The sequence below is a fragment of the Homarus americanus genome, unplaced genomic scaffold (assembly GCF_018991925.1).
Source record: "Homarus americanus isolate GMGI-L3 unplaced genomic scaffold, GMGI_Hamer_2.0 scaffold16430, whole genome shotgun sequence".
NCBI classification, from domain to species: Eukaryota; Metazoa; Arthropoda; class Malacostraca; order Decapoda; family Nephropidae; genus Homarus; species Homarus americanus.
This window is the reverse complement of record NW_024729259.1, coordinates 4,392,569-4,407,795: the sequence shown is the minus strand read 5'-3', so window position 1 is coordinate 4,407,795 and position 15,227 is coordinate 4,392,569. Positions and strand designations below refer to the sequence as shown.

At 35.8% G+C, this 15,227-nt stretch overlaps 1 protein-coding gene across 1 annotated transcript; it reads right to left on the bottom strand.

Moving 5' to 3' along the window:
• Positions 1-1,737: 1,737 nt before the first annotated feature.
• Positions 1,738-13,911, bottom strand: LOC121866436 (zinc finger protein 143-like). Its single transcript, XM_042366103.1, has 11 exons — positions 13,871-13,911; positions 12,379-12,462; positions 11,357-11,461; positions 10,818-10,987; positions 10,254-10,449; positions 8,199-8,282; positions 7,919-8,037; positions 7,676-7,807; positions 6,562-6,768; positions 6,151-6,366; positions 1,738-5,479 (listed from the first exon to the last, which is right to left on the bottom strand). Exons 2-11 carry the CDS (start codon positions 12,446-12,448, stop codon positions 5,279-5,281), a joined length of 1,500 nt encoding a protein of 499 aa, XP_042222037.1. The 5' UTR covers positions 12,449-12,462; positions 13,871-13,911; the 3' UTR covers positions 1,738-5,278.
• Between the last annotated feature and the right edge of the window lie 1,316 nt (positions 13,912-15,227).

The following is a 15,227-nucleotide window of genomic DNA, read 5'->3' as shown; positions in this document are numbered from 1 at the left end:
AGACCATAAAAGTTTTTGAATATTAACTTTTAATGCTAAAAAGTTAGGCAAGACTTCTACATAAAATTTATGGATAATCAATTGCGTGCCTAGGTAACAGCAAAGTGAATCCGTTTTTTTTTTCTTTTCTTTTATACATACTGTACAGTATATCAATTCAATAATTTGGCCTGTAGCAGATAAAAATTTGACAATATTCATAACTATAGATATTTATTCAGCATACAATCATATGCCAAATATAAGTGAAAATGGACTGACACACAATAACAGTTTTGAGCATTACTCTATTACCATAAATCTTGAGATATTGTAGTGGGTTCAAGTATCCATCCTGCTGTTACTGTACTATACCTGTATATAGTAGTCCCCCATACAATATGCTCCTGAAATGGTAAATACTCATAAATGTTGGACACATTAATTGTGTACCCTTATTTCAAATAAATACTGCACAAGGATTATTAGACTTATGAGAAATTACTTGGGTGACAAAAAATTAAGCAAAACTTTTTGCCAGCCATCTGAAAAGCAGGAGCAATATCACTCTCCACAGACCTCTTTCTACTGTCCTTGTCTCATCTTCCAAGCTACATTGTACCAACTCAATTAGTTCTGTGTATTGTAGTGGTTTCCAAGCCCCCGATGCAGCCTTTAATACTGCTGCTAGCAAGAAAAAGAAAAATACTTATACAGTACAGGTATGTCCAGTATTTAGAAACAGATATTAATCCACCAACCACTACTATCTCCCAAGGGCACCTTGTAATTACTAGCTGGATTTACTTCTCTGTAGTAGATACATGTACTGTATTATGTTATTTTCTATTGAAAGGAATTAATATTTTTTAATTACTAAGTTTAATAAGATCATACATGTTTTCAAGGTACTCAACCATGATCCCATATTTCCAAATTGAAATTAACTTTATTAATGCATGATTATATTCTTTCATGACTCCATTTTGTATCAAACTTCAAACATTTGTGGAGAACAACTGTAAAAAATTTATCTTCTCCATGTACAGTACAGGCATCCCCCGCATTATGGAGTCCCTGGTTACGTAATTTCACCCTTACGGAATTTTGAAATTACAGTACGTATTACCAAAATTTTGTACTTTGGAAAATAAACTTGCCCTTACTAAATTTGGGCAAGTTAAAAAAATAATAATAACAACAGCAATTTTAACCCAAATTTTTTTAAATTATTTTATGTGGATTCTCTTCGAAAGCCAGAAGGCAATTGGAAGGCTGCCCGCCTCCCCATTTGCTAACAACCACCACAACAATGGCACTGCTCAAGATAGAATTCTTTTCCCCAGCATTGTGTTCAGGACTGTTTTCACCCTTACAGAATTATAGTTAATTTATTAATATTTTCAAAAGAAAAAACTGTGATTTAGAACTAAAAATTTCACCAAAATTAAAATTTTTATTTCTGTGGATTCTGGTGATAGCTACAAGATGGCTGCTTGGCAGCTCACCTCAACAGCTGATGGCAGCCACAACAACAATGGCAATGCTGTTTGAATTCTTTCCCCAGTTTGTGTTAAGTTATGCACAAGATGAGAGGAAAAAGACCATCAAGTTCAAGTGAAGCTATGGTGATAAAAGATTCCATAAAGGAATTACATTGAATAATAAATATGATGTTTTAAGGAGTTTAACTCCCAGTAACTCCAATCGCACCACCTCCTGCAGTACTTAACATCGATTTGGTAAGTAAAATTGGAGTGTTTTGTTCATTTATTATCATGTTACATCATGAATGACTCATTGTATGTGGTTAAAACCATCTGATTTCATACATATATGTGCTCATGTCACCTTTTTGGGCCTCAAAAAATTTCCGTAGGAAAGCATTTAACTTACAATGGAAGTCAATGGGGAAAAATGGTTTCGCTTTATCGAATTTCACATTGCAGAAAGGTTTTCAGGAATGGAACCCTTCTGTAACCTGGGGAATGCCTATGTGCACATTAGCAAAAAAAATTGATAACATAATCTGTGGTGTAAATTGTTTCTGAATCCTTGCAAACCTGGAACCCATTATAGTACAGTGCTGAGTACACGTAAATATTTTACATTTTCCACAAAATCTGTGTTTGTAATGTTGTGTCTTCAGGTAGGGAGCAGTGCTCAGAGTACAGTATGGTTAAACTTTGCATTCATGTCACAAAATCATTCAAGAACTACAGGAGAGAGAGATAAAGCAACTAGAGCTATTTCCATAACACACAAGCCCCTACTAGACCAAGAGCCAACTGCTTGAAAATATAATAACAATCTAAGTAAGCATATACAAAAAGCCTAACAAATGCACTGCTTTACATTGAATACTTTGTGTAATTCTGTAAACAAATTTGGTTGGGACGGAAATACATAAACCAGTGCCGCTAACTACCCAGTCAAGGGTTCCCATCAACTCTGGGCTTCAAGATGAAGATGATTAGAAACAATCCCCGACAAGGAACTAGAATCAGCAATGTAGTGATGGGGTTTAAGATGAAAAACTCTAGCCTCTATTACCTTATGTGAAGCATTTCAAATTAACACATTCTATACAGTATATTCATTGTAATGTTTCATGTTTGATTTCTGACAGAAAAATCACTAAAATGAATACTGTACTGTAAAAAGAGTGGCCACTGTACGGTACAAGGTAATGCTAAGGGATACGACAGATAGAGATTGGGTTTTGTGTTAAACTCCTTCTTTCTTTGACACTGATAGAATTCAAATTTAAGATAACTGGTCCAAAACTTGATTTTTGGTACAGGCCTCAGTAAGATGTGATTTTTAAATTGTTCATTAAGGAAAAGTTAATCCTTGAATTTTTTCCTCACTTATAATTCCACAAATAACAAAGGAAAACAAAAACAAAATGTTCAAGGATATACTGTATAGTACTTAAGGGATAAAGTTCCATATATCTGATATAGATTTTACCCTAATTCGGCTCCATTATTTCCTGTCATATACGGTGTTGTTTTTAAGTTAATTATACTAAATTAATACGTACGATATAGAATAAAATAAAGGCAATATAATACAATTATGAGACTCGTAAATACAACATATAGATGCAAGTTCATTTAGATCCAAATTCTTCATTTTCCAGGTTTACATTTCAATTATCCAATATGTCACTTGACCATATTTCAATTACTGTATTCCTTCATTAAGGAGGGAAGCTCTTTAACCACAAAAATTTTCATTCACTGATGAATATGAATGGAAAAGTGGTCAAGTCACTGGACACATTAATACTTTATAGGGAATATCGTATACATAATTAATAGGTACTTATAAGTCACAACACGGAGTTTACACAAGGATGATATGGACTATATTATTGTCTGCATCATTATTAAAAACACAATACAGTAATACTTATTTATAGACGTGGCTGTGTGGATCAGATGACAATGTGAGTGCAATGCTCAATGAGATTATTAAAAATTAAAGATTATTGTGTAGGTAGTCTTTATTGTCAAAATATTTTTCTACTTATCAGTATCCTTTAAGCATCCTCCCACTTTACATAAAGCGGACTCATAAAACTTGATGGAATTGGTATACAGTACAGTATTGTGATTAGGGAGTTTATAAAGAGCAAGGACAAAAGCTTTTGAAGCAGTGAAGAGTTTCTACAAAGAGGAATTGAGCATGTGCTGGAAGTAGTAAGAGGATGAATAACTGCTGAAAGTGTAATGTTGAGTAAATTTTTAATTCTTACTTCATATGGTTGTTTTTAAAGTATCCATTCAGCCTCAAAAGGAATAATAAACAAAGGTGACAGCAGAGTACGTACTTGCATGGCGTGATGGAATAAGTAAACTAGATGTTAGGTACAGGAAAGGCTACCTTATATAAGTCTGCTTCTGCTTTAGAAATTGCTTGATTTGTCCCCTAATTATAAATCATATAAAATTGTACCACAGTGGATTATTTTCAGAAATATGATAACTAGCCACATCTAATGACACCCTTGCCATACCAATTTACCAAGTCTAATGTAAATTACAGTACAGTACTAAAGAAATCAAATTACAATTTTATGCAAGTAGTTGATCAAGTTAAAATTTAGTAGACACACAGGGAGAAAATTATATATATTATTTTATTTTTATTTTTTTTTATTGCCATTTGTGAGGACAAGCTATAGCTGCAAATAAGGCAAAGGAATATATGGGTGAAGGGTGTCAGTGGAGGATTCTCTCTTGGTTATTGGTCATTAAATTGAGGAAATTCTGCAGGATAATCAGATATATTGAGTGAGAATGTGTACAAGCCATAAAAAAAGATTCATTTACGCAGCATATATAAAAGTTACAAAAAACAAAGTACAAGTAAATGTAATGGTTCCTCACTAAGATACTGATATACTGTAATACAGATCAAGGCAGAGTAACTCCCTTCATTAGTTGTGGCAGTGATTACAATCTGAATGGACATCCACCCGGGTTAGGTTCTCCGATGCCAAAGACTGCCATCCCAGGTCAAGCAGTGGTGTAGCATGTATTTAGTCTTGAGGAAATGGGCTAAATGTGATAACTGAGGTCAGAATATATATCTACCCCATGGCAGATGCCCTCGTACCTCATAACATGTCACGGGGTGGGAGGGATGAAATGTACTCTACCAGGTTTTATAGAAATAAGGTCACTGATCTTCCTGTGCAGGTAAAATATCATACCCACTCTTACATAATGAAATGGGCCAAGAGAAAAAGTCTCTCCCTCAAGAGGCTGTAACTTTATACTGCTGATATTAGGAAATAGGAATGATTCATATAAGCTAGTTTAAAACAATATTTTGATCAGATAAAGAACTTTTGGAGGAGGGGTTTGGTTGGCCGCTGCTTTTTAAAAAAATTGCAGACGACCATAAGGATGAACACCTTATATACCATCTTTCTCAAAATATTAAGAAGCTTAGTTACATTTAGTAGAATTTGATATACCTGTATACTGAACTCTAATTTCTTTAAAGCTCTAGTAATTTAGGGAAGTATTTTCAGCCTCATTAACACACTTATCCTTTATCATAGCAGCATTTTCCTTGATATTTCACCTGCTGTCACGAGTTAAAGTGAAGCTACTGTAATCGATTGTTTTATAGGTTATTACATATTTATATTTGTTAGGCATCCACAGGACTGACCATTACACTACCAAGTGCTCTGTCAGGCTACTCTGGTCACTGACACTTACAAACTTTTTGATCCAATAACCTTTTAATGTTCAGTAGTTGCTAATTTATTTTCTTTAGTCTAGTTTTTTTCTTCTTTTATTACTATAATTTTTCCTTTGCTCTCACAGATACTCTGTCTTATTCTCCTACTATCCGTCAAGCCTTCCGTGATAGTGGATTCTGCCACTGATGTAAAGTCATCTAACCTTATAACTTCCACAGTATCTCCAACACTTCCATCTCCACTTCCTCCTACAGCTCCACCTGCTACTGCCAACTGCTGCAGAAAAAACATACATTTATATAAACTGTATAACAACAATGACTGTAGATACCCTATGTATCTTTGTCTCTTCTAAAACAGTTCTCTCTCAATGCACCTATTATAGGTATATGCCTTCCCTCCACTACTCTGATTATGTTCATTTACACCAAATCCTAGATATTTAATATAACTCACTTCATTCTATCCCCATTCAAACTCACATCCACTTTAACCTGTTTCCCTCCAACTTATTTTCATAATTTTACTATCGTTCACTTTCATGAATACTCTCCCTATTATTCTTCCAAACTCATTCACTAACACTTACAACTCAAGCAGGAGTAACCTGGAAGATTTTGTTACACTTAAGCTTACACTCATGAGCCAGGGGTAGGAAGAGCCCCAAAAAGCAATTTCCCAATAAATTTAGGAAATTTCTATTGATAATTTTTCAAAGATATACATGACTTAACTTCTATCCAATTTCTACCTTTTTCATAGTACTGTACTGCAGTGTGGGGCTCAACAATCAATAAGCCTCCTCACACTAAGAGACTTTAATTCTATGAAAGCATAACAAAATATATCTAATACTGCACACTGTATAAGACAGTTTCCAAACAGTCTAGGATCATTATTTGGGGTGAAGATATTACTTGGAATATTCCTAATGCACATACACTTACCTGAAGTGCTGCCAGTTGTGAGGGATCAGTAAACACAAAGATAGAGCCACTCCCACTTCCATCTAGCTCCAGATTAGTCAAGGCTGACCCTCGATCATCTGGCAACAGATTGTCACTTGATGGGTTTCCAGCTATAAGATTGCTTACTTCTACCCCTGGCATTCGAATACACTCTTCTATGGTTAGTTGGGTGTTCAGTAAAGTGCCTGGCACAATCTGTACAAAGAGCACATTTAATCATAAGCATAAAATCTTCGGCATATTTTTACATGAACCACAGTATTTCCTTTCTTAAACTATGGGGTAAAAGCAACAAATCATACAAGAAATAGAAATGGGCTTGGATTGAAACAAAAGTTTTGTATTTTTCTGATCACATATAAACATACTGTACAGTATTTCAATCCTAACCTCCTGCTCCTTTTTGATCACCATTCCAGGTGATATATGAACTGTCCTTGTATTAGCAGATGTACTTGGAGCAGAAACAACTGTAGCCCCTTCCTGAGAATTTACATCACCTCCATCTTGATCTTCTGTTAACAAGTTCATGTGTAGGTCTGGGGTCATCCACAAAACTTGCTCTTTGTCATTCTCAAGAATATTATGAACAGTCCGCTATTGAAGAAATACAATACAGTACTGATGTAATTGCTTTGAAGTACCCAGTAAGGACAATCATTCCACATACAATATATGTACTAAAAAAAAATGTACAGTAGTATATGTATAGATTACAGTACTGTAAGTCCTCGTTTAACGTTGCCCCCGGCAACGTTGTTTTGTTATAATGTAACTACTCTCTAGATACTCATGATTCGGACAACGTCCCACCGATTCGGTATAATGTCATCACAGACTACTTTGTACAGTGTATCACCCTCTCTCACCCAGTCAGAGCAGGAGGAGGAGCCACCATCCGGGTCTTAGTGACTCGCCACCCTCTTCCTCTCCACTACCCACCACACACACTCTCCACCTCTGCCCATCAGTGAGTACAATACAAAATGATTTAGTTTATTTATCTTTTTGGGTGTATAATATATACTATCTTCGATAAAAATTCCATTGAATTTATGTATATGTAATGTATTCTATGGGGCAAAAGGAGGCTGGGGAACGTAACTCCCGTATTTTAACTATTTCTAATGGGAAAAATTGATTCCGTTAACGTTGAGGTTTTCAGGAACGGAAGCACAACGTTAAGCAAAGACTTACTGTATGTGCGTGCTTTAATAAATTCATTTAGACTATTGTATGAGATGAACATAACTTATCCTCATATATGTATGAATGCGTGTGCTTTTAAATAACTGAACTCTTTCTCTTTTTCATGCAAGGAATAATAATAATTCTCTTACTTTTTTCACACCATGAAAAAAAAGTTCTTGTTACCTCAGAAATAACTGTTGAAACTATTCACCAATTTGGACATAATTATGGAATCTTACTATTATTGGATGTAGAAAGTGTTTCATCTGATATAACATGACCACATACACGTCAAACAACTGCCATAACTCACTTTATGACCTGCTAACGTAGAGAGCTGTCTATAATACCTTCCACACTGACTACAATAATACCTCTTCTGTTGGTTGTGGACCATATGATGCTTGTATAGGGAAGAGTATTCTGTGAACCTCTTACCACAGTTCTGAAAATTAAACTTATTGAGTCATTGCCTATGAAAAAGAAATATCAAGTCAACATATACATTATAAAACTATGCCAGCCTAGTTTAAAAAGTTACAAGTTTAATACTCACCTCAACAGAGCACACATATGGCTTTTCTCCAGTATGAATTCTACAATGATTCCTGTAATTTGTTGCAGAGGCAAACTTCCTTCCACAACCTTCATACTCGCATTCATATGGCTTTTCTCCTGTTTAAAAAGTATAGGTAATATTTATTACCTCCTTTATAGCAGCTGTATATCTGTTACCTCTGGTCATGCCTTTAAACATATTCATATGTTAACGTATATCATACTTCTAAAAAACATGATACACTGTAATACTGGATATAGCATCACAAATTACTTACCAGTGTGTACTCGCATATGTACTTTCCTAATGTTTGATGTTGTGAATGATTTACCACACTCCATGCATGTAAATGGACGCTCTCCTGCAATACAGATCAAAGAAAATTATTATTCAGCATATAGACTTATCCCATATCTCATTTTTGCAATAATATTACACTCATAACAAGATCTACTTAACCTTTTCACGTTGACATTATAAGGGTACAAGTAATTTTCTCACCGAAAGGATCCACCCAGGACTTTGGGAGGGGGAGGGGGGGGTGCATTGTTCACTTTATAAATGTAATACCTAATTATGATTTTAGGGAGACAGGTATGCTAAACCATACATCAGTTAATTTGGCTAATGGATTTACAGTAGTTACAGTACTGTACAGTATTTCTATACAGCATATAATTCTCTCCACTGCTTATCTATTTATCTACATTGGCTGCTATGGTTGTTGTAGGGTAGTAAGAGAAGAAAGCAAGATTGATGCCGAGAGGTTTAAGTTTGGTAAATAATAATACGGGTTGCACATGGAAGTTGGATCAGTTGCTGTTGCAAATGCCATTGGTCTAATCTTGTGGGGGACTCAAAAGAAGTTACAAATGTTGGTGAATGAACCAGGAAGTGTATGTGTGTATTAGGAGAAAATTGACAGTGACTGAAAGAAGATAAAGTAGAGAGGGAAGATTGGCAAAAATAAATGTTATTTCTACCCTGTTTTCCACAGTTTGCAATCCTGCCACTCTCCAAATCAACTTCCCAATTTTCTTATTCTTAAAATATTGCTGCATCCATCCCCCTACCAAACTTCTCACTCTCTAGGAACATCTCACACATAACTCCCCATTACAATTCTAGATGCAAAAACAACTAAACACACTAACAAATGTACACACAACCCAATCCTAATACTGTACAGTACAGGAGGTCCCCAACTTACGGGCCATCGATATGAACGGGGTTAAACTTTAAATCTACAGTACTGTACAGTAGACCCGTGCCATTCGCGAGTTTGCGATCTCAACGATTCGCGATAAGCAGATGGTGGCTAGCTTGCAAGCCTTTTCCCACAGCACAATGAGTCATCCCACGCAGCATCTTGTGTTGTACTCTCAAAACTTTAGTGTTTCTGTGTGAAATGGCCCCTAAAAGACTGCCGAGTGTCAGTGTTAGTGATGCTAGTGGAGAGAAATGTAAAAGGCAATACTGTAGTCAGTGATGACCCTGACAAAGAAAGTTTTATTATTAGATTAGTTAAAAGGGGATGATTGCTGCCGTGGCTGGTCAGTTGCTTGGTACAGGTGTACAGTAGTGCACTAAGGTAGTATAAGTTGCTATTTGTGGTTTTTTCCAATTCGCACCATTTCTTGGAACCTATCCCTCATGAATGGCAAGGGTCTACTGTATTTTATTTACTTGATGACTTATTATTTACTTTCATTTACTGTATTTTGTCTTTCTATTTCTTCTTTTGTCTTAAATTAAGTGATTTTAGATGTACAGTCAACAACAAAAATTTCTGCACCTTTATGGTGTTATACAATATGACACACTGGACCAAGAATTCTGAACAACACTCATTTATGCGGGTGATTCCTGTTAATTTCTCTGTATTAACTATGTGATATAAAAAATAAATCATACTGGTTATACAATGCATCACACAACCAGAAATACCAACCTTACCAAATTAACATGGCCTCAGTCAGTGATCGTTGCAGATGCCATCAGACCAAGGGGTGCAGAACATTTTTTTGCTGACTGTACATAAGGGCTTAGGCTATCATATAGTGGGATTTTTAACATTGTTTTATAAGTACAGTATGCACATAGCATGTGTTCCAACTTATGTACAAATCCGACTTACGTACATCCTCAGGAACGGAACCCATTCGTAACCCAGGGACCCCCCTGTACCGTATACCCCAAGCAGGTGTGAGCATAAAGAGAACAAACAAATGAAAATCAATTTTAGAATTATACATACATACATGAAAGCACCTATAAAAGGTGTTCAGGAAATGCCCATACACCATTTATATTAAGTCAAAATTTTTCTTACCCGTGTGTGTTCGAACATGTTTCTGTAGGTCGCCTGAAGTTTTGAAGCACTTGCCACATTGTTCCTCTGGACATTGGTAAGGCTTCTCTCCAGTATGAGTGCGTAGGTGTGACTTGAGAGCATATCCAGTGGTAAAACATTTTTGGCATCTATCACATACATGTGGACGCTGACCAGTGTGAATTCGTTGATGTGTCTGGTTGGTAAAATGTTTTTTAATGAATCAAAAATAATTTAATCAACAATTTGGAGTTCAACAAATGCTAATTCTTTCACATAAACAATACACTTATTATACAGTATCTTATGTCAGAATAGCTCTTAAAAGGGTTACAGTACCTTTATTATAGCTCATTATAAATTAACTTTATTCAAGGGATGATTCTTACCTTAACTTTACTGGTTTAGAAATAGACATCTATAACTTAATACAGTATTATTACTTTATAGGAATGAAAGAACCACAGAAGATACTGTTGGTTATTCCAGCTAACACCACTCCACAATTGACATTTATCTTACCTACCCTTACAACCCAAAAACAAGAAGGGAAAACCTATTTACTTTAAGATGATTTAAAGATGTATATGATTTTTCACAGTTTGGAAAACAACAGACGAACTTGTGGGTCAGAAGTGGATCATGCTCCTCTGACACAGCTTGTAGGAGTGTATCACCATACAGGTAGCCAATCCTTCCATCATCTAACTGAATAGCAACTCCTTCCATATCATCTGAAAAGTAAATTTGTAAACTGCATACTTTCTCAATGGAGCAAAATCAATCATGTATCAAGATTCATGTTCATTAATTCCAGACATCTCAAACAAACAACTTAGAATCTAATCAGGTACCTAATCCAAGAACAAAGATCAAAATTGTTTTGTTTTAATTCACTTGTTCTATACAGTTTTATAGACAGTTTCTGGTTTACCACTGTGGATTAACAAAAGACATTTAATCAGCAGCACCAGTCATCCCAAAAATATTCTGTTACGCTATCCAAACATCCATATTCACTGCTGCTCCATTCACTTCATTGTTAATGTTTCCTTCACTACTGCACTGTATATGATAAAAGACAAAATACAAACATTAGATACCTTGATGTTCCTCTGATATAGCATTATGGACTAAGGCACGAGTCCCATCGGAAAGCTCAAGCGTTACTGGAACTGCTCCACTTCCATCTTCTACAACTACCACACCTGTAAAAGATAATTATAAATCAATGCAAAGTAATTCTTGTTTGCTAAATTCTTGTAACCCATCACAAATTTCATTAGGTTCCAATAATATATTTAATCCGAACAAAAAATAACAACCAATTCTTTGAACAAAATATATACCTGGTCTAGCATGGAAAATTAAGGTACTAAAACAGCTTTTACAAAACCTCAGAAGTACAGTACAATATAGTTACAGTATGATTACATGGACCACTACAATGGCCACAAATGAATCATAGCATCATCAGCTACACTCCAAAATTCACAAATATAGAGAAATAGTCTGCACTTATTATGCTTGTTGATTTACAGTTTATAAATGGCAAGTGATTTACACTCAATATATATAAGCTCTCCCAGTACATCATAAAGAAGAGATGAAGATGATTTAGTTGTACAGTATAATTTTTTTAATTTCTTGGCCTTGGTGATATTTACTTATCTGTAGGAGGCGTATTTGTGTTCAGTTGGCCTTTGGCAGGAAAGGTTGAACCAGAGCAGGGATCTTGGTTTCTCTGTAAGTACATAATGGGGGATAAAGGGTTCCATACGAAGATGAAGAGCTTGTGAAATGTTGTTAGCAGAGGCGGATAGATCCATGTTGAAGTCTTGGAGGAGTGAGAATAATATTCCTACAAGCTTTCCCGGTCAGCTTTATCATAATGCCTCATAGTGCATGTCTGGGAGGGGACACTTTGAGAAGAGGAACGAGTATAAGATGCAGAAACAAGACAGTAATTGGAAGAACTAGATGGAGTTGACACCTATATTTCTGTTGGATCACCTCGTGTTTTGGTCAGGTGGTCTGTAAATCAAATGGATTTTCATTGAAATTTCTACTACGTACTGCCAATGGCTAATATGCACGTGATTATAAAAAGCGAATTGTTTCTTACTTGCATGTTCAGTATTGTCATCCATCTCCCGTTTTATGTGCCGAGCCACAGTCACAACTCCGTCGTTCATGGCATCCAAGCCAACTGTAAACAAAATGTCTTTTAGAAAACTTGGTAAATGGTGATATTAAATCGTTCAGGAAAGTCCCCAATGGAAATAAGCTCTTAATGGCAATTTTATGGACTATCCTCGGTTTAATCAACTAAATGTCACCAATGCTTAGTACAGTATATCAACACTAGCTGTACAGTATCTGGATTATATATATACTGTACCTGCACATACCTATACTGTTTAAGTACACACTGAACCAACTTGAACTTGTATGATGATTTTTTTGACCTGACTAAATTAAAAAATACCTTAGGAACATTAGATTGTTACTTTTGGTTCATGTTATGTATAAGTGATTTAATGCCATAGTCTCACACATCAGTGCCTGTAAACATTGTTCACATACATATTCATGCATGATTCAAAGTAATTTGTAATTATGTCAACTGATTACTTTAACCAAAACACTAAAATTTTTAATACAATTAATAGTTAAGTTTTAATTTTGAAATACAAGGACATAATAGTTGGGTGTCTCATCTCACTACCACCATTTCCTATTTTGGTACATTCAACAAATAATTACTTAAACTCCCAAAATTCACAAGGTTACTCCTCTTTTTTCTCACTACTTCATCAGATTTCAGTTTCACGTATTGAATCAGTCCTTTAAAGAATGTTTTAGAAATTTAACAAGAAAATAGGTGAAATCAACCTTGACTTTTATCAATTTAGATGGATAGGTACTGTATTCAGTGTAATTATCACGCACCCTAACAATGCCTCAGCATGTACACAGAGAGTATAAGTATTGTACACTAAAACCGGTAAACACTCAGTTGATTCAAGCAGGTTAAGTCCAAGGTACAGCAGCTGTTACAAGCTTATTTTCATTGGGGGTCCTGAAGCATACATAACACTAGCATCTGGTGCTACTGGGCAATGACATAACGCTCACTTTCTCTCACACTACGAAGATAGTTTATGGATAATAAACTGCAGTGTTTTGATGCACAAGTGTATATAACGCGCTCAAGAATTTGATTATATGCAGCTGTGACATGCCAGCTGGCAGTCTTCTAGTCATTAGGAGATTGATACACTTCAACTAGTTACTCTGTTGCCTATACAAAATATTAGCACATTACGCTGACGTGCAGTCAGTACAGTACGTACAATATGACCCTTAAGACACCAGTTGTTCAAGTTATCTCAGCACTCACATAATAACTCCTAAACATCCGCCATTTTGGCTAACTTTTGGTTTCTTATGGCGGACACACTCTCTTAAAGGCATCAGTAACCACGTGGAACCCCCGCAAGTCCTTATGTCCACACAGTATTTTGTCTTGGGTCAGTCTCACGTGGTATTCTCGGCGGACATTAGAAAATTGGCGGCAGGGCTGGGCATGTCGGGAAATATTACCCATCACTCACCTCGCTCACCAGAGGTCCCCGGCCTGACGTCACACAGGGAGCACGAGGCTAACACGGTAAACAAACACCTATCACCCCTTACACTCACTCATAAACACATTTGTCGAATATCTAATACAATAATTAATTTACACGTTTTTGCTTCTAGATTCTAAAATTTCACATCACTTGCTTGCAAAGTTGAATTTATTAGTCTGTCTTTATATTCTTTAAAATTTACACGTTTTTATCTGTACATACTACCAAAACAAATTAAATAAAAACCACATGACCCCATACACTGAATGACTTGTGATTCGTCTTTATTTCTTCTTTTAAATTAACCATTGTCTAAATCACCACTGTTTATTTGTTTCCTAGATTATCTTATTGTTTCCCTTTTTCTATAAAGAGACGATTTTATTTTTATACGTGTTACTAATTTCTACAAAATATATTTATTACGTTTTATTGATAGATTCTAAAAGTTGATATTGCCCCCGTTTACGTTGCATTTGTACTTAGTTAACTGTACAAATAAAAAACCATAATGATTACATTTTGTTTGTAGTTTTATTTTTAGATATACACATTTTTATACCTGTGATATTAAATTAAGTATGCTGCTGCACGGCTCAGAACAGATTAACAGTGCATCACAAGATATGAATTATGTGATTTTCATCTCCAACGTTGAAGAAAGATTCAGAACATCAGCTGGGTAGAAAATATTCATGATATTCTAGAGAAGGCAATTAAAATAGTTAGATCTTGTTAAGTGCAAAAATTAAGGACACGTTCCGAAACTTATTATCTTTGGCATTTTTAGTTTGGGACGAGACCACGAGGTAGATCCAGCTTGTATTCCCACAAGTGTGCGAGAGACCTAATGGTCTTTAGTGTCGAGGCTGACAAGTGAGAGTAACTAGTGGAAAGTTGGAGCTTCTGTGGGTGGGGTCTTGCCCAAGGTATAGTCGCTCATGTAACCTGGGTCAATTATGGCAGTTAAGAGGGAAGCCAGAAGTGCCTGTGTTGGCTACCATGAATGTAACACGACCTCCACACCCGGCCACCTGCAACGCTCGCCACACGTGGTCTCAGTCACCTCACTATATTGCCTCTACAAATATCAAAGATAATGCGAAACTTATCGCATAATTTTCTGGGATCGACGGTAAGTATTACTGCTACTTGCCCGCGGTGCCCTCCATTTCTCTGTGGATGTCGGTCACACTAGAATAACCCGTAAAAGTACATCCTTCTTTCCTCACACAGCCAAACTGTGGAATGCTCTGCCTTCTTCTGTGTTTCCATACTTATACAATCTGTCTCACGTTAAAAAGCTGGTTTTCCGGCATCTTCGTGGTATAACCTTTTT

Bases quoted from the DNA above. Each gene is read 5' to 3' on its own strand.
- LOC121866436 (XM_042366103.1), bottom strand. From the start codon at position 12,448: ATGAACGACGGAGTTGTGACTGTGGCTCGGCACATAAAACGGGAGATG. The intron at 10,450-10,817 runs GTAAATAGGTTT...TTTACCAACCAG, and splicing joins CATCTTTAAATCATCTTAAA to ACACATCAACGAATTCACAC. The intron at 8,038-8,198 runs GTAAGTAATTTG...CTTTTTAAACAG, and splicing joins ACATATGCGAGTACACACTG to GAGAAAAGCCATATGAATGC.